Below are 24,984 nucleotides of genomic sequence, written 5' to 3'. Positions count from 1 at the left end.
TTGCTACTGAAGCGAATATCGACGATGCTTTTAACTTTTTGTTAAAACTTTCTTCGAGGTGTCGTCATAAACAAAATATGGAACCACCTCCTCCCTCATCCAGAGCGATAGCTAGCAATATCAGGCGGCTGTGACGCACAAATATCAAATAATTCCAAGAAAGGATGCTTCAAACGCTTTTTTTTTATTTTGAGAGCCATATATTTAAGTAAGATTAATAAATTATTGACATCTAAATTATATAGTTAAGGAAACATTAAGTATGAGAATGTAAGTTATTAAAGTAAGTTGTTTTTAAAACACTTCTTTTTATGTAAAAAATCTTCTTAGTTGCTAAAAAAAACTTATAGCTCACAAATAAAATTCGTTTAGTTTACTGACTCAAAGCATTTGTATATCAGCCGAATGACGATGGCATGTATACGGTATGATGCAAATGTATGGAATAAATTCATTATTTCAGAAAGAAACGACTTTTAAAAAAAAATCTTAAAACACGTCAATTTTAATTTTTGAGTGACCATCAACTGACATATATGTGTTGGGCATTACGTCATCAGTTTCGGCGTAATGATGTAATCGACGATTTTTTTAAATACAAACCGAGGGCACGCGACAGCTAATTTGAAAGGTCTACTTATTGCAACAATGTAATCACTTGAATATTTATTTCTTCAGGATTCACTAAAAGTATGAACTTTGTCAAGTAACATGGAATTACAATAAATATTCATTCACTGAACAAAAATACACTAAGGAACGCCACTGGAAATAAAACAAAATATGGTTTTTAATTACTCAATTACTCAATCAACAGTGAGTAAAATTGAAAAAAAAATTTAGAGAAACGGGCCATATTAAAGATCTTCCCAGAAGTAGTATAAAATCAATATCCGAAACCAAGAAACTGGACGTTGTACTGGCGGTTTTAAGAAAATCCCCATACCAGTTCTAGGCAGGTCGCACTGGATAATTATGTCCACCAATCAACTGTTGTAAGAGTGCTAAAAAAAGAGAAGTGGCATCCATACAAAGTACATCTGGTCCAGGAGCTATTAGAAGATGACTTTAATATAAGAATCGAATTCTGCGAAACCATTATGGAAAAATGTAACAGAGATCAGGGTTTCATACAAAAGGTACTTTTTTTTTTATGAAGCGTCTTTTATGCTGAACGGTCACGTAAATCGCCAGACATATCGATACGGGGCAAGTGAAAATCCGCATTGGATGGAAGAGTATAGGACACACTATCCCGAGAAGGTGAAGGTTTGAGACGGCATTATAAACAATCAAATTGTATTGCCATATTTTTTTTTTGAAAACTTATCTGCTTCTCGTTATCTAGAATTTCTTTAGGATTATCTATTGCCACAGCTGAATCAGCTATTTCCAAATAAAAATAATTTGTGGTACCAACATGACGGGGCTCCCCCACACCACGGCGTTGAGGTATAAGTTAATTGTATTAATAAGTTAATTGTATTAATAAACCAACAGTTTTGGTTAACCCCATATAAATAAATATTCAATTGATTATATCGTTGCAAAAGCGATAAAAAGACCTTTCAAATGAGCTGTCGCGTGACCTCGGTTTGTATTTAAAAAAATCGTCGATTACGTCATTACGCCAACAATGATGACGTAATGTCTAACACATATATAGCAGTTGATGCACATTTAAAAATTAAAATTGACGTGTTTTAGGATTTTTTTTAAAAGTCGTCTGTTTCTAAAATAATGAATTTATTCCATACATTTGCATCATACTGTATATAATGCAAAAAAGTTTACACAAAGAACAATGAATCCCTTATTATATTATCACCTGCCGTTGGTTTCAAAGTCAGGTAATCAAAAAATATTTTCGTAGAAAGGCATTTAGATAATTAAAAATAAAACTATTACAAAGTAGCAATTCGGCATTATACAGTGTGTAAACAAATCAATCGAATACAACCGATCATTGGTTCTAGCTTTCCTAGACTTTCGCAAAGCATTTGATACGACAGAAATTAAGAGCGTAATGAGACGTTGGAGGAAAGTCGCATAGATTATCGGTCCTTCAAACTGATCGCGAATGTATACAATAATGCAAATATGACCGTAAGGCTACACAACGATCCAAACTGTACAAACATCAAAAGAGGAATCAGGCAAGGAGACACCAAACTCTTATCTCCTAAATTCTTTATGGCAGTTCTGGAATATGCCTTCAAAAAATTGAAGTATGAAGCCAAGCAATCAATGTCGACGACGAAATACTCTCCCACCTACTATGCTTACTGAGTTAGATGCCGCCTGTAATGAAGTTGGTTTAAACATAAATTTTGGAAAAATAAATGATAAATAAATAAAATAAAATAAAATACAAAGCGAAAATTCAAAAGTCGACTGCAACGAAATAGGATTAGTTCATAAATATGAATACTTAGATCATGGAATCCAAATTGCTTAGGGCAACGAAACTGCTGAAGTGCAAAAAAGAATCATTTTAGAATGTGCTGCATATGGAGCTTTTGCATTTATGGAGCTGCAAAGAAGACGTTCGACCAATGTGTACTTCCAGTCATGACTTACGGCGCCGAAACACTTTGCTACAGCAACCAAACTCCAGGCCAAAGAGGAGTAACGCTCGCTTCTTAAACTGACCCTCAGAGACAGGGTTAGAGACGAAGAAATAAGAAGGACAGACGTCGCAGATGTCATAGAGCCCATAGCATAGCTAAAGTGAAACTGGGCGGCCTATGTGACCAGAATGAATGACGGGCGGTGGACCCAAAAATTACAGTGTGGACGCCATGACCTGACAGAAGAAGCTGAGGTAGACCACCTATGCGATGGACAGACAACGTCAAAAGAATCGCTTGGAATTGGCTGCAGGAAGCTCAAGACCGAAAGAACTGGAAGAAATTAGGGGAGGCCTATGTTCAACTTTGGACGCAGAAGACTGAATGATGATACAGTGTGTACAGGCAATTATATAAATATTTAAATCCAAATATATACAATTTGCATAAACAAAGTAGAGGAGCAAAAGTTGAAGGTTTTTGTATAGTGTTCCACATTATTTTTCGGTCTTCTAAATCGATCGCAGTTGTAAGATCTATGAATGTAGTATATATGTTGTTTCCGGATATTTATTTTACAACATGTTATGTTGTCAATTCTTTGTCTTTTGGCGCTGAATGCTGTTTGTTCGTCTTCTTGTTTTTCTTCTGCCTCTGGTCTTCTATTTCATTGTGTTTTTGTTTTATAAATTCTGTATGGTTTACATGTATTTCTACAGTTTTTCTCCTTTCTTGTTTATTGGGACCAATAAATTCTGTTCCCATTATATGGTCATTTTATTTGTTTTTCATGCTTCCTACATTATTTCCAGCAACCATTTCTTTTTTTCCTTCCCTATTCACTTTATCATTTGTGGATCAATTTTTATCTGCTGTATGCATTTCCTTCTTTTATTCTACTTATTTTTCTTCTAATTCTACAATTTTTATTTCGTCTATTTGGTTTTTGTTTGTTGCTATCTATTCTATGGTTTCCTCTGTCTCTGTTTCTTTCTGGACCATATATTTCTTTTTCTAATATAGTCTATATACCTCTATAATCTCTATACCTCTAGTATTTTTGTTATATCTATTTAGCTGTCTGTTATGTACTTCCCTTATTCCCTGTTGTTCTTTCCTATTAGAATTCTTAATTAGTCCCAGAAACTCCTGTTGTCTCTATAATTTTGCTTAAGTGATTTACCAAACCTCTTGCAAGTCTCTTTTTTACGTATTTTTACTTCTTAAGTACTAGTTCTTTTACTATGTTTCTTTATTTTTGGTATTGGTTTTTGTCTTGTTTTGTTGTATTTTTTTCATGCCCTTTTCTTTTATCTCACTTCGTCCCGTATATCTATATTCCATCATTTCGTCTTTTTATTGAGCATATGTGTTGATAAGTTGCCGTGTCTTCCTTCTTCATTATTATTTCTTTAATTTTTTCCATATTTTATTTTTTTTTCCATTCTCAAAAATATGGTTTCTGAGAAAAACGTGGAAAAAAACTATCAAATAAGGGATACACAACAAAATGGAATAGTAAAAGAAATAAAATCAGGACGATTTTAATAGTCTGTATTAGAAAAGCATACAGAGTAAATGAAACGATTAGTTAAAAAACTATGGATGGTAATTTATTAACTGCAGAAAAACACTGTATACACTGTTGGTGACTGAATCGATGCTGTTTTCTTCGATATGTAATAGACTGTATTGAGTTCTTTTTACCTGTTTATACAAGAAACTACTATTTCTGACTTCAACTGCAAATTTGTTAGATGATCTGCCCAATAAAAGCAGAAAAATTATATGCGGTGACTTCAATATTAATTACACTGCTTGTACTAATGCTGGAATATCTGATTATGAAGCAGTATATACCAAGTTTAACACTCTTAAGAAACCTTCCTCGAAAACCTCACGTTTTGGGTAGGATTTTTCCAGTAAATTCCAAAATTCATGCTTGACTTCTGCTTGGCACGTTCTCCCTGTGAAAGTGGACTTAATTACAGTGATTTTTGAAATAGGCTTGTCTGTATGTTTAATAAAGCGTTTCCTTTAATTACAATTAAGCCATAACATCACAAACCCTGGACGACCAAGAAATTCGCATATTCAAGAATATGCGTTCACTACTGTACATCAAGAAATTTACGACCATCGTGTGTGTCACTGAATATATCACCAAGTTCAAAGAAACCTATCTAAATCTTATCAAAACAGCTAAAAAGAGTACTGTCAAAAGTGTCTAGGAAATTTTAAAAGTGTTGCAAAAAAAACTTGGTCCATAATAAACGATCTTCGAAATAAAACTAATAGAGCTCAAATATTTGCCCTTCCAAACTCTGAAAATCTAAATAAATACTTCGTTAATGTGAGCAAAAATATTACATCAACTATTTTACCACAAGATCCCATTTTCTGTCTCTCCAATTCAAAAATGTCTCGAATTCATTCTTAATAAGAACAGTTGATAAATTTGAACTGATCCAAACAATCAATAGTATCAAAAGTAAATCTTCCTGTAGTACTCATGAACTATCCATAAAAAATTTTTCAAATCTTAAAAAAATGTGTTGGGAGTCCTGGCAATCACTAATTAATTATTCCTTTGGAAAAGGTATATTTCCAGAGTGCCTGAAGAAAACCATTATTATTCCTCTTCATAAGGGTGCTGAAAAATCGAATGTCTGGAACTATTGACATATTGCCTTACTACCGGTACTATCCAAAATTATTAAGAGACTTAAAAAACCCGACTTATGCCCTTTCTCGTTGAAAACAATATTTTATCACAAAATCAGTTTGGCTTTTTATCTAATAAATGTACCAGTAATGTTTTCTGTGCTACATAAGATTTACTAAGCACTAAACAATAATTTTTACAGCTTTTGTAAGTAGCTTTTGATTGTGTAAATCATGACATTTTGATAAAAGAACTAAATTTCTACGGAATTCGAGGTATTTATTTAAATTGGTTCCAATCTTACTTGGGCAATAGGAAACAACTAGTTAGAGCAAATGATACTGACTCTAGTGACAAAAGTATTGTATGTTGAGTACCACAAGGTTTAGTATTGGTTTCTCTACTTTTCCTTAAATTTATAAATGACATGACGAATTTAAAAATTGGTGGAAAAATTTTTCTTTTTGGTACCAGTATCACCTGGAGATACTCTAATATTGCAACTTTTCAGACAACTGTAACTTCTGATCTATTTACAATAAAAACCTGGTCCGACTCTAATTTACTCCCTTTTAACGTGAATAAGAAAGTAGCATTAACCTATAAAGGAGGTCTTCAATCGTTGCTTCTTAGTAACAGCCAGATCAGTATAGTTGATTTTGTAAAATTTCTTGGTAGTTTTATAGACAGCGACCTTAAATGGTCCCTTCATATCGATTTTTAAGCTAAGAAACTAGCTTAAAATACATGTTTTTCCAGCAAGACCTAATCATGACTACTCCACCAGAAATTCAACCTTTGATGTTTATTTACCGATCACGTACACTCAGTTAGTAAAGAAATCTATTTTATATTCCACAAAAAAACTATACAACCATCTCCCTTAACTTCTTCAACATCTTTCTTCAACATCTTTCCCAAGTTCCGTTAAATGAAAAAAGCCTATCTATCCCAAAGACCATATTACTTAGTAGAATAGTATTATATGCAGCAACTTCACCTTATTAGTTTATAACGTTTTATTGTTTATAAAAAAGACAGTAAAGATTTGATTCCATGTACAAAGCGTCTATGTATCTGTTTATAACAGCTATTCATAGGCGTTCTCAACGTGAAAAATAAATCTTTCCTGTCTTTAAGAAGCAACACTAAAATGGCTTCGAAACGGACGCAATAGCGACATCTGATAATAAATCCGTAAAATAGTTTCGAAACACAATTCAGATTTCTGCCTTAATCTGAGCCTTCTAAAAATTGCAAGGCAAAGCAGACGTTGATAAAGATGTTAATAGAGACATGGGGAATCTAAAATTTGCATTCCACGACATGTCTCCTCAACTAAGCAGAAATCATTAGCGAATTGATTTCTTGTACTCATACAGAGTAAATCCGAATAAAATGAAAAAGACAGTAAAGATTTGATTTAACATCTTTATCAACGTCTGCTTTGCTTGCAATTTTTAGAAGGCTCAGATTAAGGCAGAAATCTGAATTGTGTTTCGAAACTATTTTACGGATTTATTATCAGATGTCGCTATTGCATCCGTTTCGAAGCCATTTTAGTGTTGCTTCTTAAAGACAGGAAAGATTTATTTTTCACGTTGAGAACGCCTATGAATATCTGTTCTGATGAGCCTTATTAAGGCGAAATACGTATAAACAGATACATAGACGCTTTGTACGTTAAATCAAATCTTTACTGTCTTTTTCATTTTATTCGGACCTACTTTATGAGTACAAGAAACCAATTCGCTAATGATTTCTGCTTAGTTGAGGAGACATGTCGTGGAATGCAAATTTTAGATTCCCCATGTCTCTATTAACATCTTTATCAACGTCTGTTTTGCCTTGCAATTTTTAGAAGGCTCAGATTAAGGCAGAAATCTGAATTGTGTTTCGAAACTATTTTACGGTTTTATTGTTTAATTTGCAATTTATGTAAATTTTGCAATGGATTTATTTACAATTTATTTTTATTATCTTTTATTTTGTGATATTGACGATTTATGTAATTTCAGTAAATTTTAATTGTTATTCTTTTTCTTACTATTTGAAAGCAATGTCCATAAAATTGTACAATTTTCAGTGGTAATAAAGCATATTTCTTTTCTATAACTCTGACTGCAACTTATTAAGATGCACTGTATATATACAACAAAAAAACACTTTACTGTGTAATGCCTGTATTTGATTAATGTTTACTCAATGATATCTACACTCTTACCCAAGAAAATTAAATTAAAAATTAAAACCCATTTAAATTAAAAAAATTAATTTAAATTTTACATGATGCAATGATATTCAACACGCGCATTAAAACGCCTTCATGAAGCATCCTTAAGTAGATTTAGCATATGGGATGATATTAAAAGATGTAAGCCCTATTGGTAGAATAACTTCTTTCTCTTTATTTAATTCTTTCGGTCTGCAATTCAGTATTTGTTTATTTGGTTGATTTTTTTCTATTCTGTCTCTGTGTTGTTTCTTATTTATTTTATTTTTTTATTTTCTTTATATTTTTTTATCGCATAAATATACAGTTATTGTCTTCATCTTCATTTCTCTGCGTTTTAAGTTTTGTACTGGCTTTCGCCCTTCTAAGAAATCTCAAAAGTTTATCATTGTATGTATTGTGTGTATAAAAGTTTGGAGATTGGTCTCTGTAATTTACAGCGATACATTTATAAAATAAATTAAACACTTTTTCTCTATTTTTCTAGATCATTTATTTGCTTTTTTAACAAGTTACTTTCTCCTTTATCAGATTAAACAATTCTACGAACAAAAGTAAAGTCAATCCCGAGAAACAAGTCAATTTAGGGTGCGAAAAACTGTCGTTCGGAAAATTTCATATCTCCTAAATTTTCGACATCATATTTGGCCTCTTTTACCACAAGATTCGCACCAACTTTCTGTTCATTACAGAAAGTGGTTTTAAAAGTAAATGTCAACTTTAATTAACAAAAAGTTCATACTCGTTGCTGTATGGAGCGATTTTAACAGAGAAGATGTAATTTCTGTATTTATAGAGTAAGAAGTTTTCCAATACCACCGGCTTAAATTTCCTTGGAGCTTTATAGCCGGAAAATTAAACTACTTGTTAAAATATATTAATGAAGTTAAATGAATACTGATATACAATATTCCCGTTCAAGTTTATTCTACTCCAATTTTGACATCGACACTTTTGTAGTCGTATTTCCGTGTCATGGGAATTTTAACGTCATATAAATGTAAGGTTATTATTAGTATAAAAAGTATAAGTATGAAAAATGGAAAATCACCTGGGGTGGACGAAATCCTGACAGAGCAGATAAAACACCTCGGGCAAAAAGCGAGACAATGGGTGCTCGGTCTATTTAACATCTGTCGCTCTACCTACCAGATTCCAAAACTGTGGCGTAAATCAAAAGTAGTAGCTCTTCTGAAACCTGGGAAAGACCCTGAACTACCGAGTAGCTACCGTCCGATATCCTTCTATGCCATTTGTATAAATTGTATGAACGCCTCATTTTAAACCGCATCCAGGAAAAATTAGATGCAAAACTAATCCCACAACAAGCAGGCTTCAGACCAGGTAAATCATGCACAGGCCAAGTGCTGAACCTAACAGAATACATAGAGGAGGGATTTGAGCAGAAAGAGATAATGGAAAGAAGAGCAGATGGAGAACCCAAAAAAATGGTCTAAGTATGTGCATTCCATCTCAACAACCAACTGGCGAATGTAAAACTGAACGTTTCTTGGGAGGGACAACGCTTGAAACATACTGATAGGTCCAAATATCTTGGAGTAGTACTAGACCGGTCACTAACGTATAAATTCCACTGTCAGAGCACAAGACAAAAGGTTTCTACGAGAAACAACCTTCTTCGTAAACTTGTAGGGAGCAAGTACGGTGCAAACCCCCAGGTCTTGAAGACAACAGCTGAGGCCTTATGTTTCTCAACAGGGGAATATGCTTGTCCCGTCTGGGGTAGATCTAGACACGACCAACAAGTCACCACGGCGTTAAATGAAACATGGAATAATTACCGGTTGTATGAAGCCTACCGCCCTATCTCTACTGTACCGGGTAGCTGGATTCGCATCACCAGACGACCGTAGATGCGTCTCGCAATATGTGGAGAAGTTCAGGCAAACTTTCCATGAAAGGCACCAATTATACGGGTTTGACGAACTGCCAGGAATCAGCCGACTTAAATAAAGGAAAAGGTTTATGATAAATGTCAGCGTCGAACCACCAGAACTGTTCCCCCTACATCTAGAACGACCTAATGGAATGAAACTGGACTGGAGAACCTGGCGGACACTCAATCGCATACGCACAGGTGTTGTCCCTGTAAAACAGAACCTCATTAAATGGGGCATCAAGACAGACAGCGACGCACTTTGTGAATGTGGGGAAATACAGAACGTGCACGGATCCAGACATGAAAAAGTAAAGTAATTAGTATAAAAATATACTCGTATATATGTTTATAGGTACATATAACAATAAATCTGATGAAATTGTTACTGTAAATTCTAGAAAAAGTACTTCATAGGCACGTTAGGGATGATGTATTGTTGAAAGTGTCTCTAGGTAGTTAAAAGGATTGTACAGTTGGTACAGTATAAATCCCGATGCACGTGGTCCGCGTAATAAGTGACGTCACATGATACCAATACAATATATTTAAGTCGTAAGTCTGTTCCTTCTTAGAATTTTTTAGCCAAGTACACTGGAATTATGACCACAAGATATATTTTATTATGTATGCGTAGAAGCACAGCCACATAAAGTTACAAGCCATGAAGTAGAAATTTGGCAACATCTAAGGGTAGTCCTGTTTGAATGTAAACAGCTGATTACAATGAATCGATAAGTATTTGTATATTCTATTTTTTTAATTAATATTAAGTACATTTATGTGTCTAGTCAGTTATTTAAGTTAGTTGTTTATTCGACTAATTATGTCGATATGTGTCGATAGCAATTAAAGTAAATTATGTACTCACGCTTAATCAAGCCATTAAGAGCGATGCTGAGAATATTTATATTCCACTATGCATCAACAATTTACCCATATAAATTACCATCATTCTTGTACTCATTGCGTCGAGTAAGGACGATAAATATACGAAAATGGTTGCGTTTCGATTTAATTTGAGTCTCTTACCACTCTCTAACACGTTTTGTAAGAGGACTCAAACCGGTGCGTTTTGATTTGGTTTGAGTCTTCTTACAAACTCTCTCTGATGACGGGTAGACCCAGAAACACGTGTGAGGGAGTGGTAAGAGACTTAAATTAAATCGAAACGCAACCATTTTCTTATAATTATTGATATTGTACTACAGGTTGAAATAAACTCAGATGTAAGTATAAACATTGTTAGGTTAGATGTGGAATTTCATTATTCTCATTAATTATGAGGTACATTTTAATTCTTTTGGTATATTAACCCTTTGGGCAATAAAATCACAGTTTTTGCGACAACTGTGAGTTTATTCTCCGGTTAATATCGTAATAGTTAAAATGCCACAAAAGCTTAAATATATTGTTCTTTTCATTTACAGATGCCAAGACATTGTTGTGTACCTCGATGCAAGAGTAATTACACAAGCATTCTGAAATTGGAAGGGCTTGTAAGCAATGGGCTTTCTTTTCCAAAAGATAAACAATTATGTAATAAGTGATGAGAAGCTATCAAATGATACAATTATACCCCAACAGAATCTTCCGTTCCGTGTGCTAAGCATTTTCATTCTGAGGATATGGTACTTCATCATACATGGAAAGACAAAGAGTGTTGTGTCTGAAAAACTAAAATATCCAAAATTGGAATTAAATGCTATTCCTAGGATTTTCCCCAATCTTCCGGCATATACGTCTATTCCTAAACCTATAGACAGAAGTGATCCATGTGAAAGACGACCACATCACTTGGATAGAGAGAACCACAAATTGGAACAACTGGAAAAAGACTTTCTTAAACAAGATTTAATAGACTAGTTTGATAACTATTAACAAATGCAGCATGAAGATTACTTTTAATGAGTGGAATCAAAAAGTGACGAATGACAGTATATATTTTTATTTTTTAAACATTCAAGAATGTAGTGACTCATATGGCATTGGTCTAAAGATATTAAGTAGTGTTAAAATTTCTAAAAATTAAAAAGTTACTGTATACACCTATAGGTGAAGATTTGTTTATATAGGTTTGTTCTGACTCCAAATCTTACCTTACTTTAACGTGAATAAGATAGTAGATAAGGAGCCACTCAGCCCCTGTTTTTAAACGACAGCCAAATCAATATCGTTAATTCTGTAATATTTACTAGGTATTCTTAGCGATAGTAATTGTAAATGGTCCTTGCATACTAATTCCTGAAGTAAGAAACTACCCTCAGCTTGCTTTGCAATAAGATCTGTGTCAATCATCTGCAGCAATGGCATATTTCTCATTGTTCGAGTCTCATCTTCGATATAAGCTTCCTTTTTAGGGTTTTAGTAAAGCAGCCTAATTTGATACTATTTTTAAATTACAAAAAAGAGCAATTCGTTATCTATTTGGTCTCAAAAACATATGTCATTGCTACTTTAAAAAATCACGGAGTTGTGATGCTTTCCTCTTTATATATTTTAGAAACAGTTTGTTTGATTCACAACCATCTAAAAATTTTTCCTGAAAGACCTGATCATGGCTACTCCATCAGAAGTTCTGGTTATGATGTTTATTTACCGATCTTGTCCTCTGAGTAACTAAAGAATTTTTTTCTATATAGTCCAAAAAAACTATATAATCACCTACCGGCACAAATTAAATCCGCAACATCAAAACGTAGAATAAATTATGAATGAGATAAAAACAGAAAATAAAACATACAACTCAAAACCATTGTACCAAAACTTAAAACTAGTTAACTTAAAACAGACAGCTAATATAGCTATAGAAGCAGAAAAATGACAGAATTATTTCGAAGAAGTATATCAAGAAACGGATAGAGAAGAAGAAAGAGAAACAATAACGAACACGGAACAAGATGAAGAAGAAAAAGAAGAAGCATTGACCTATACAGAAGTGAAAGAGAAAATATGAAAACTTAAAAATGGGAAAACGGCAGGAGAAGACGGAATATGTGCAGAACTTATAAAACACGGTGGGGAGGCACTATACAGAAGGATTTATGAACTAATACAGAATATATGGAGCACAGAAATAATGCCCAAAGAATGGAAGAAGGGAATTATAGTTACAATCCCAAAACAAGGAGAACATAGAATATTTAAAAACTACCGAGCAATTAATTTACTAAATGTAATGACTGATATAATTAGAGACAGACTAACAATATATACAGAACAAAGCATAGAAGATTTTAGAAAAGGAAGATCTATGATAGAAGCTGTACGTACGCTAAAACAAGTGATAGAGAAAACTTATGAGTACGACGGAGCAACACGTAGACTTTTCCTAGACTATAAACAGGCGTTTGACAAACTAAATACAAGAAAAATGATCCAAGACTCACAAGAGAGTAGTATATCAAATAAAATTATAAGAATACAGTAAAACCTCGATATAACGGACCTCTATTTAACGGACTTCGGATATAACGGACAAAAAATCCAGTCAAATGTAAAAAAAAATAAAAACATACTGTTAATATTACACATGCGTCTCATATATGTAATCAATATGGCATAAAAAAGCAAACTTTCGGACATAAAAAAAAACAAATACAAATTAAATAAATTTGCATTCATGTGTGATGTAGGAGAGCATAGAGATCTTAGAAAACGAATGAAATTGGCTCGTGAAACTTCACTGGAAGAAGCAATCTTAAAATGGTATGGGTAACAACGTTCTAGTGGGATCCTGATCCGAGCAGTCGAATTGAAATTTGCTGCTATTAAATTAGCAAATCATATGGACATACCATTCAGAGCAAGTGATGGATGGCTCTGGCGCTTTCGTAAAAGGCACGAAATCATGAATAAAAGAATTTACGGCGAAGCTTCAACTGCACTAAAAAAAAAGAAACAGGACCTTTTAGGCAAAAATTAGTAGCAAATATAGCAAGTACGTAATGAAATGCTATTAGAATCTCAGATTTACAATGTTGACGAAACTGGTTTGTTATGGCGTACTTTGCCTGAAAGCGCACAAGCCTCCAAATATGAAAAATCGGATTCTGGAAGAAAAATCAGCAAGGACAGGATTTTGGCACTGCTTTGTGCTAACGCTGATGGATCTCATAGATTCACACCTGTAGTGGTTGGCAAATCTCGCAAACCTAGAGTTTTAAAAGACATAATGCATAATATGCCCCTTTCATGCTATAGCTCTAAGAAGGCATGGTTCACCTCAGATATTTTCAAAAATTGGTTTTTCAAAGAAATTGTACCTTCAGTGAGAAAGTTTCAAGAGAAGAAATTGGGAATACTTGGGAAAAATCGGTAATATTTCTCTATCAGATAGTCTATTAACATCTTTATCAACTGTGTGTTATACCTTACAATTTTTAGAAGGTTCAGATTAAAGCAGAAATCTGAATTTGTTTCGAAACTATCTTAATGATTTTTTCTATCAGATGTCGCTATTGCGTCCATAACGAAGCCATTTTATTGTTGCTTCCTAAAAGACAGAAAAGATTTATTTTTCACGTTGAGAACGGCTATGAATAACTGTTCTGATGAGACTTATTAAGTCGAAATACGTATCAACAGATACATAGACGCTTTGTACGTGAAATCAAATCTTTGCTGTCTTTTTCATTTTATTCGGATCTACTCTGTATGAGTACAAGAAACAAATTCGTTAAGGATTTCTGCTTAGTTGATAGACATGTCGTGGAATGCAAATTTTAGATTCCCCATGTCTCTATTAACATCTTTATCAACTGTCTGTTATACCTTGCAATTTTTAGAAGGTTCAGATTAAAGCAGAAATCTGAATTTGTTTCGAAACTATCTTACCGATTTTTCTATCAGATGTCGCTATTGCGTCATAGGTGAGAGAGGACTGGAAATAAATGAAAATAAAACAAAATCCATGAACGTAAGCAATAAAAAGAAGATACAAATGACAGAACTGAGAATAGAATGAAACATTCAAATATTTGGAAGTACTAGTCAACAGAAGAAATGAAAGTGTAGATATGAAAAAAAGAATTAAAGCGGGAAATGCAGCGTTTTATAGAAATAAAAAAAATGTTTAGAGAAGAAAATAAGCCGAAACACAAAAATGAATATCTACAAAACGAGCATAAGACCAATAGTAGTATATGCTGCAGAAACATTTACATTAACAGCAAGAAAAGAAGTGCCATTGAAAGTTAGCAAAACATAAAAGGGCTTTTGATAATAGAAAAGCAGATTCTACATACGCAATTCACCTTCTAGACCACGGGTCACCAAATTGCGGACCGCAGTTCGCATCCGGACCGTGAGATTGTTTTTTGCGGACCGCCGTTAAATTCAAAATATAGTAATAAAATTATAGTTTAAAATTATGATCAAATCTAAGAAGGAAATGTTCTGAAGCTTCTTTACGCATTTACTGGACGCTTGCCAAACATATGAAGCCATTTAGTGAGTGACGCGGCTATCGTTAAAGAGTGTTTTCTGGAAGCAGGAAATTCATTATTTGAAAATAAAAGTGATAATGTCGATACTATTCAGCGTATTCCAATATCTACTACTTCAAGCACAAGGAATACACAGTTATTGGCCGATGAAACATAGAAAACGTTAAAACAAATCTTGGCTGTCGCTAAATATTTTGCTTTGGAATTAGATGAGTCATGCGGCATTACAGATACAGCACAGCTTGTCGTTTTTGTGCGCTTACTGGACAGAACCAGTAAAGAGTTTGTAGAAGAACTTTTGACTATTTTGCCAATGTCAGGAGCAACTACAGGAGAGGATTTACACCTGAAAAAGTATGATCTTCTGAGGGGGGTTACAACTACTGGAGGGTTTTTGGGTAACCCCCCCGGTAACGCCACTGCCTGGTTTAGTGCTAAGTGTCCGGACCGCGGAAGTGTAGTAGGTTTTCGAAACGGACCCTCAGGGAATATAATTGGTGACACCTGTTCTAGACCATAATTATTCTTTTAATGATGAATTTCAAATTCTTAACATTTAAAATAAAGGTCTTAAGCTATCTTTATTAGACTCTATGGGAATCAGCAAATTAAAAAATACAGACATAATTCTGAATGAACAACTTGAGACAAAGAGTTCTCCCCTCCTGAACTTATTCAGTTAAAGACTATAAAGTGTAAACGTTCACCAAAAATAGATCACTTGAGAAAGGCACTCTGCCAAAACAGCTGTAGTGATAATAATTTATAATAAACTTTGTGGAAGTGTTAAAAACAAAAATTTTCAGTGGGTTATTTTTAGATAATATGAATTTCCATCAAGTAACGGTCGAATTCATCACTTATTTTATTTAATTTTAAAAATATTATTTAAATTTTAAAAACACAGAAACTGTTTCATCCGACTACTGTTTCATCTTTTTTTATTCTATTTTACCATTTTATACTACACAAGCGGCTCAACTTGTTTTTAAGATACGATTATTTTTTAATTCTTGTTTTCTATTTCTATTTTTTGATTTATTTACATTGAATATGAATTTGTTTTGTTGTGTAATCTAGTTCTGCCATAATTATGTGATATATTTGATTTAAAGTGAATTAAGGAATTTTTTGTAATTTGGCAACAATGTAAACTTAGATCTCTGACGTAGATAATGATGTACATCAGAATGCATACTGTACAAACTGTATACGGAAACTTCACTGCACTATCACTACACCAGAGCTGGCCGTTCGAGTGCTATAGGTAGAATATCTTCTTGTAGGTTGTCAGCTATCCACATTTCTTTTTCAATTCTGATGATATGCTGTATATAATTTTGCCACTGTTCAGCAGAGATGTTGGCAAATGCTTCATGGATGAGTTATTGCACACGATATTTTTTAAAGTCAGTGTTTCGGGCTGCAACGTAATTTTTAACTTGGCTCTAAGCCATCTCTATTGGATTAAGCTCACAGTGATAGGGAGGCAATCGTAATACTTCTACGCCGTATTTCTCGACCAAAGTTTCGATGTTATACTTCTCGTATATATCTGCATAACTGTTTGCTATATCCAATAGTTCTGACTTTAAATAATCTTCTTCATAAAATATATCCTTCTCTCGTAACTATTCTTGAATTTGTTGTTTGTTCCAAGAGCTTCTTGGGAAATTTTGTTTGCATAAATGATATGGAGCATTATCCATTACTACCACATTTTTTCTCCTGTTGGGAAGTTTGCGATTAGTTTATTTTCAAACCAGTCTTCAAAAGACTCGCCGTTCATTTCGTCATGGTAGTCGCCTTTTTATTGCTAAAAATACATTCTGAATTTGGTAGAAAACCTCTATCAGATCCAACATGTAATAAGACAAATCTCGGACCTCTTTGTTTTGGATCATTTAGACCAGGAGTCAGGCCTTTTAAAAATGCATCCTTATAACTGGTTATGCTTGAATTCATCCATACCTTATTTACTGTATGTCCGATATTTACCCAACTTTCATCCAAATAGAAAATATTGTATCCTTGATTTCGATAATTCTGTATTTTTCTTCATAAAGAAATTATGCCTCCAATTTATTATGTCAGGACGTTCCTTTATTACTGCTTTCTTTCCTCTTTTTTCATAAACAACCCCCATCTCTCGCAATAGTCGATATAGAGTACTTTTGTAAAATTTAGGCAAATGCTCGTGTAAATTAACGACATCCAGGATAGCTTTGATTGTGGGAGGTATGTTCTTTAAGAAAAATTTCATGTGAACAAGTCTTCTCAATTGGCTCCTGATATTCTCATCGTAGGCAAACTCCCGATTGGTTTCCTTCTTGGTCCGTTTACGTGGGTTTTTCAGAATTTTGGGTAAGTCTCCATTATGATCCAATCATGATTCAATGATTCAATGATTTTATTGAAAGATAGTTCATTCAATTATATGAAATCAACTTTAACTTAAAAATATCAGAATCATAGCATGTGATTAGTGTTTTAGGTTAAGTCTTCGTATTTTGTGCTAAGGTATCTCCAGTACTATATGGATAACTGTTAATGAAACACCCTGTATAAATAATACTAAGATATAAATGATGTATCCTCGATATATTTTTGACTTATCTACTAATCGTGGCATTTTCTTTCTATTCATTTCAATTCTATTCAAAAGGTCTCCAAACATCCATTTCCGTAAATATGACAAGAGATGTAAGAAATTTTCTCTTCGTCAAATACAACAGTGCTCAACAATTGATAAGGATCGAAGTAATATTTTACTCCAGAAATAGCCGAAGTTTGTAAAAATTTAATATAATTAAAGTAATATTAATACCCCGACTTTATTATCAGTTTTAAACGAAATAAAATAAATTTTGCCATTATGGCCATTTTTTACTAGGGACAGGAAAAAGTTGAATATTAAAGTCGTCTATTTTCATTTATTCTATTCAAGTCATCATACTAGGATCTTAACAAACTTTTAAAATATTTGAAATCATAATTATGATCCTTATCAATTGTTGAGCTCTATATTACGACGACGTCCGAATGTTTTCTGGAACAGTCATTAGGGCAAATCAGTGAATGTTAGTGCAAAATTGCAAGTGCTCCGTGTGTAAGGGAGTGTTAAGTTCGAAGCCGGCTCTGCCACGTTAAGGCCGACGATGAATTAGCAACGCTGCAACGTTTTCTTCCATTTGATTAACATTGTCCGTAAGAGCCAACGCTGAAATCTACTGGTGAATCCGAGTTTAGACATGAAAGACAAACATTCACTTACAAAATAATAAAACAAGTAAATAAAATACAAAAAGGTACTGCTCGCATAAAAGTCATAGACTACAAGCCCATGTGACATTTTTAATAGGTCATTTGACCGAGCATTAATTTCATATAAAGCAATACAGTAAATTACATACTACAGTATGTAACAACAAACTATGTCGCCAATTCTTATCGGTACAAAAAGCATGGGTGTTCAAATTAAGGGTTGCGCCTTAGATTTCTCACCCTTGGCCCAACCAAAATGTACGGCCTTACAAAAACATTTTTCTATATACCGATTCGAAACTTTGTGTATGAATGTGTACTATGTCAAATTACCGAAAAAGGGGAAAAGTTTTTCCGAAAATAAAAAGTTTTTCTTACTCCTGGTACCAATATTTTTGTACGGCATAAGGTAGCAAATCAATATTTTTTTATTACCTACTAAGTTTATTAATGCCGTACAAAAATGTTTGGCCAAAAAAATGTGATGTGACTCACATGTACCAATAAGAATTGACGGCATAGTTTCTTAAGTTTTTATTACATATTTTAATTAATTCTGCATCAAATGAACCATTAAAAATCTACCATGGGCTTGTATACTATCACTAATAGGCTAAAAATATGGAAACCTCTTGCTACATTTAAGAATACTACATGTGATAATTCTACGTTGGTTAAAATCCAAAATACCTGAAACGTGACAGACTGCTTAAGTTGTCTTACTGTTTAAAAATGGCGACAAAAAACAAATAGTGTTTTTTCTTTTACGTGATACGTTAAGTAAATTGTATACTGCTTACCTAAAACATTCTTCTCTGCTACTTTAAAACCATGTATCGTCTGAAAATTTAACATTTTTTTCTCGGCAGCGTCTTCTTTGAACTTTATAGATGTTTCTACAAAATTCCAACCATCATATTGGAACGACTTAATGCCGTTTGTAGTTAATGCCAATAACAACGAATTTCCGTGAATCTCCTGAAAATAAAAAGGGCAAATTTTAGTAAACAGATTTTTAAAAAAGGGGAAGGGGGCTAAGAAAAACTGGCCACACAAAAGGACAAAATCATTCTTCTTTCGTCTTAGAGTGCCTTCTCCCTACGGAGGTTGGCAATCATAATGGCTATTTTTATTTTTGAACTTGTTGCTCTAAATAAATCAATCGATCTGCATTGATACCAATCACGTAGATTCTTCAACCATGAGTTCTGCCTTCGGCCAACAGATCTTCTTCCTTGAATCTTTCCCTGTATTATGAATCTCAAAATTTTATATTTTGGTTCCCTTATCACGTGGCCTAGGTATTCCAGTTTTCTGGTTTGTATAGTGGTGATTAGTTCTGTTTCTTTACCAATCCTCTCCAGTACTTCTTTATTTGTAATTCTATCAGTCCATGATATTTTTAATACTCCGCGGTATAACCAGAGTTGGAAAGCCTCGATTCTTTTTAAATTGCATTTTTTTAATGTCCAAGTCTCAGCTCCATATATTAATATTGAAAATATATAACAGCTAATGGTACGTAGTCTGATCTGCAAATTTAGATTTTTGCACGTTAGGAGTGGCTTCATTCGTATCAATGCTAATCTGGCAATGTCTATTCGTCTGTTAATTTCTGCAGTATGATCATTGGTTTCATTGATCAAAAGTTCCCAAGTACTGATATTTTTCTACTTGTTCTATCACGTTACCATTGATTGTCAATAGGTGATGTATATTTTGTGGTCTTTTTGTAAGTAGTATGCACTTCGTTTTTTTAGCGTTTATAGTTTATAGTAATTCCCATCTCAGCACTATTCATACTTAAACTTTCGATAAGATGTTGTAGATCTTCTATACTCGTTGCTATGATCACAGTGTTGTCTGCATATCGTAAGTTGTTAATTAATTTTCTGTTAACGGTTACTCCCGCTTTGATATTATTGAGCGTGTTTTGGAAAATTTCTTCAGAATATAAGTTAAACAAAAGTTGCGATAAAACAGATCGCTGTCTAACTCCTCTACAGATCTTCATTTCTTCTGAGTGTTGCCCATCAATTTGAACTATGGCAGTTTGGTTCCAATATAATGTTTGCACTATATTTATGATTTTACTGTCAATGCGCTTGTTCATAAGTATTGATATTAGTTTTTCATGTCTTACTTTATCGAAAGCTTTTCGTAATCAAAAAAGCACAAGTGTAGATCAACGTTTACATCCCGACATCGCTAAATCAATATGTTGATGGTAAATAGTTCTTCTCGAGTACCCATTCCATTTCGGAACTCGCTAAGTCTCGCTAATATCCTCCTCTAGCCTTTCGTATATTCTCTTATGTATTACTTTCAGCAGTACTTTTAAAGTATGACTCATGAGGCTCAGTGTTCGATAATTAGAGCACTCTTATGCTGCTTGTTTTTTAAGGATGGATATAAATGCTGACTTCAGCCACTCTTGTGGTAATATTCCCGTATCGTACACCGTGTTGAATAAATCTGTACCGTATCTTCCACTAGTTTTAACAGTTCTACTGGTATTTCATTTAATCCAGCTGCCTTAGTCTTTAGAATTTTTGATAGCATATTTGATTTCATCTATCGTGATCTTCTGTCTCTCTAAAGGATTTAATTCTTGTATTTTCTGCATTTCACCTCTTTCATCTTGGAAAAGTTATCTACCGTACTCCTCCCATCGTCTTAATCTCTCTGGTAAATCTATTAGTAGTACTCCTTTTTTGTCTTTTATGTGTCCTTGCTGTCTATTTCGACCCATTCCAGTCATTTCTCTGATTTTTTTGTACACATTTCTCATATCATATTTTGTTTCTAGTTCTTTTATCTCTTAACATTGTTTAACTAAATAGATTTCCTTAGCTCTTTTGATTTTTTCCTTTATATTTCCTTCTTTCTTCCATCTGTAATAGTATTTCTTCTGTCATCCACTGTTTTTTAGCCTCTGACCTATGTTGTATCAAACTTTCTTGAGCAGATTTCAGTAATGTGTTTTTTTATATTATACCACTTTTTATTTACATCCATAATTTGTTTGTTTTTAGCTAGTGTTTTTTGCATATTAACATTCACATTATTTTTTAATTCGTTTTTTATTTCTTCGTTTTTTAGCATTCTAACATTAATTAAATTCAATTCAATTCTAACATCGGTTCAATTCTTTTTAATTTTATTTTCACGTCAGCAACTAACGGATTGTAGTCTGAGTTAACGTCTGCTCCAGGACAAGTTTTAACTGAGGTTATAGAGTTTTTATATCTGCTATTTACGAGTATAAAGTCTATCTGACTTCTGACAATGTGGTTTTCTGTATGTGAAGGAGACGTCCATGTATATAGTCTTCTCTTAGGAAGCTGAAACCAAGTATCGGCAATTACTATATTCTTTTCGTGGCAGAATTCTATGATCCTTTCTCCTCTCTCATTTCTAGTTCCTAATCCGAACTTTCCACATATATTTTCAACTGTAACTACCCCAATTTTTGCATTAAAGTCTCCTAAAATGTAATATCTCTAGATTTTGTTAACTTGATTGTATTGTGCAATTCTGAATAAAAAGTTTCGATCTCATCTTCGGTCTTATCAGCTGTGGGAGCATAGACTTGGATCATATTAATATTACAGTTCCGTGCTTGAATTTTTAGCATTATTATTCTTTCTGAGACTTGAATCACACCTAGCACTGATTCTCTAATAATGTTGCTTATGATGAAAGCTACATACGGAATTCATACGGAATCCATAAAAAAAGGACTGAAAATGAATCTGAGTAAAACTAAGCTAATGTCGAATAAAGATGATCAACCGATGATAACCATCCAAGGAACAAAAGTGGAACATGTAGAAGAATACATATATCTGGGTCAGAATATCAAGGTAAACAAAGAAAACCAAACTACCGAAATAAGCAGACGAGTAAGAATGGGATGGGCCGCATTTGGAAAGCTCTCATACATACTGAAAGACAAAAAGATACCCCAAAACCTTCGAACCAAAGTGTTCGATTCTTGTATCCTTCCCGTTCTCACTTACGGAGCTCAAACCTGGACATTCACAAAAAAGAACATGGACAAGATTCGAAAAACTCAGCGAGCCATGGAACGACAGATGCTTGGTATCTCACTAATAGATCGGCAAACGAACGAAGCAATCCGGAACAAAACAAAAATAAAGGACGCCGCGAAACAAGCAGCTAAATTAAAATGGAAATGGGCTGGACACAACGAACGTCTCGAAGATGGTAGATGGAACAAAGAAGTCGGAAACTGGCGACCGTACGATGCGAAGAGACCAAGAGGAAGACCTCAAATGCGCTGGAGCGACGATATCAAAAGAGTCGCAGGACCAATGTGGAAACGCCTAGCACACAACAGGGATGAATGGGAGAGGCCTTTATTCGACAATTCGGATAGAAAAAGGGCTAAAAAAAAAAAAAAAAAAAAAAAAAAAAAAAAAAAAAAAAATGATGAAAGCTACTCCGTATCGATGATCAGTTTTGTCTCCTCCAGTGTAATAAATATTGTGGTTATTTATTGATATATCTCCATTTCCTGACCATTATACATCGCTAACCCCAAGTATATCTATATTTAGCTTCTCTTTCTCTTTAACAATATGAGATATGTTGAGTTTTTTTTGTTTTGGTTTTTTGTGCAAGGGTTTCGCATATTGACGATCGAGGAGGCCTTGCGTTCTGATGGTTGTCCTCTCCTGTCGGATTTTGGTCTCCGATTACCATAATCAATAATGTCTCTTGCGGAAATAGTGCTAGCTATTATAATTTATACTAGAGATGTCATCAGGGATCTTTAATGCATTAGTTTCTCGTTGCCTTCTGCATTCTGATGCCGTTGGCCACTTTCTTGGTTCTTCCGCCGTCGAGGCCAATTTCTCAGTCTCAGGACAACAGAGTGTCCTTCCACTTACTAGCTCATCCGCCCTAAGCCGCTGGCAAGTAAATGGTGGATTGCTTATCCCGGCAAAATCATTGATCTTTATCAAAAGATGATTGTTAAAAGAAAGTGAGTATTTAAAAAAATTATATCGTTAGAAATCAAACTGATTATATTCTAGGAAAAAAATTTATTAAAACGAGAAAAAGTATGTATCAAGGGGCAGACTCTTATCTGATCACAAACTAGTTAGATGAAATTAAAAGGAAATTAGAGGAAATATCAGTAAGAATAATATAGCAAACTAAAAAAATGTTATGTGCTAAAGGAGTAATAACAAATTTTAAATATTTTTCATCTTTTTTCACAGCTGTTCTGGTCTTTTTTGAACTGATTGTGTAAGGTAGAAAAGGTAGAAATACGAAAATATGTTGTACAGATCAAAACGAAAAATTTGACAGGAACAGTTACAATCAAATTACCTTGTTTTAGGTACTCGGGAATCCCCATAGTCGTTGAATCAAAATTTCCAATACCTGACAAATCCTCACAAGTGAATTTCACGTCTCAGCCTGTCTAATTATGTGCATCCATACCGTTACAAGTTTCAGTTTACCATTCAGTTTTAATTTATATATAAACTGCGAGGCAAAAGTTAGGGCTGTAGCTAAATATTAAATAAACAATAATACAGCATATATACAACTGTATAAATCAATTAAGTCACTTATCTACATCAACAATTAACTTATAATAAATTTATAAGTTGTTTATAGTTTATTGCCCCCTGAAACGAAGCCGAAAAATCACTTGAAACATTGAAAAATTACTGAGTGGTATTTTTCAACTATATCTGAGGAAAGCCATACAAAAGGCGTATTATCTCATGGTTATTAAAACTTTTACTGCATCATGTCATTTAAGCAAAAAAAGCGACTTTTTTATTTATTTCAATATTGTAAAAAAAGTATGCATTGTACAGGGTTTCTCATTATATTTTGACCCCCCCCTCCCAATTATTTTCCTTATTTTCGGGAATACAACAAAAAGTTTCAAATAAAAGTTGTATTATTTTATCTGTACCGACTAACAGTCGGTACTTGTTCTACAGACTTGTTCTATAATGGCGTATGGTACTACTATACTATACTAAGATAAGAAAAAAATATATTTAGAAAGTCAACAAAATTAATGACTTACAATACTACATTTAAAATTACCATAGGTGCTCAAAGTGCCCTCCATTGTTATCAATTCACAAGTAATATCTTCGTTTCAAATTTTCTAATGCATCAGATATTGGGTTATTATGACCATTTAAATTTTCAATTTTCGCGCGAACTTTTGCAGTGGTAGTGTTAATATTTGTATTTGAATTAAAATACACTTTTTCTTTTAAAAACCCCCATAAAAAACTATCACATGGTGTTAAGTCGGGACTATTTGGTGGCCATGTAATGGTACCCTTATTGCCGATCCACACGTTAAATTGATTATTTAAATTTTCTTGAACGGCTACGACATTATGTGGCAGTGCTCCATCTTGTTGCTCTATCATACTATTTAATTGATTTCGTGTATAATTTTAATTTAATAACTCAGTTGCTTCCATAAAGTCCTCGTAGACACACCGTCTCAGGACTTGCAACTTCAACGTGGAGTCATATGTCGCCATGCTACCTAATCCAACGGTAACTTTAACATCCTAAGTATTTATAAGATATAATGTCGAACAAATGTAACTAATTATTTGTTAACGGGTTTTTACCCATATATTTAGTGGCTACATTCATGTACTTCTAGACACCGATGATGGAATGATGTATTCCGAAAACGTTTTGTCTAACACAGCCCGTTTGGGTTTTTAGGTATATACCTTTTACAAAGGATTTTAATTAATCTTGTAAAAATGTTTTAAAACAAACAATTTTTTGGATAGTTTTCGCCATCATTTGTAGGAACCAGATGAGTTGCTTATTCCATTTTCTAAACACCGTGACAACTAACCTCAATTAGTGTAAGATAC

General features: G+C 33.5%; 2 protein-coding genes across 3 annotated transcripts in view; one reads left to right on the top strand and one right to left on the bottom strand.

Annotated features, from left to right (window-relative positions):
* The window catches only part of clos (closca), a 418,696-nt gene that overhangs the window by 248,421 nt on the left and 145,291 nt on the right, over window positions 1-24,984 (bottom strand). For both annotated transcript variants that reach the window (XM_072540165.1, XM_072540166.1), the window contains one exon: window positions 18,877-19,054. In XM_072540165.1, coding sequence (XP_072396266.1) covers window positions 18,877-19,054 — 178 coding nt within the window. The remainder of the gene's footprint in view (window positions 1-18,876; window positions 19,055-24,984) is intronic.
* Window positions 1-24,984, top strand: part of LOC140447486 (RWD domain-containing protein 2A) — a 409,818-nt gene that overhangs the window by 258,111 nt on the left and 126,723 nt on the right. The gene's annotated exons all lie outside the window — the stretch shown is intronic.

This window comes from Diabrotica undecimpunctata, chromosome 8 (assembly GCF_040954645.1).
Source record: "Diabrotica undecimpunctata isolate CICGRU chromosome 8, icDiaUnde3, whole genome shotgun sequence".
NCBI classification, from domain to species: Eukaryota; Metazoa; Arthropoda; class Insecta; order Coleoptera; family Chrysomelidae; genus Diabrotica; species Diabrotica undecimpunctata.
This window is presented reverse-complemented; position numbering and strand designations above follow the sequence as displayed.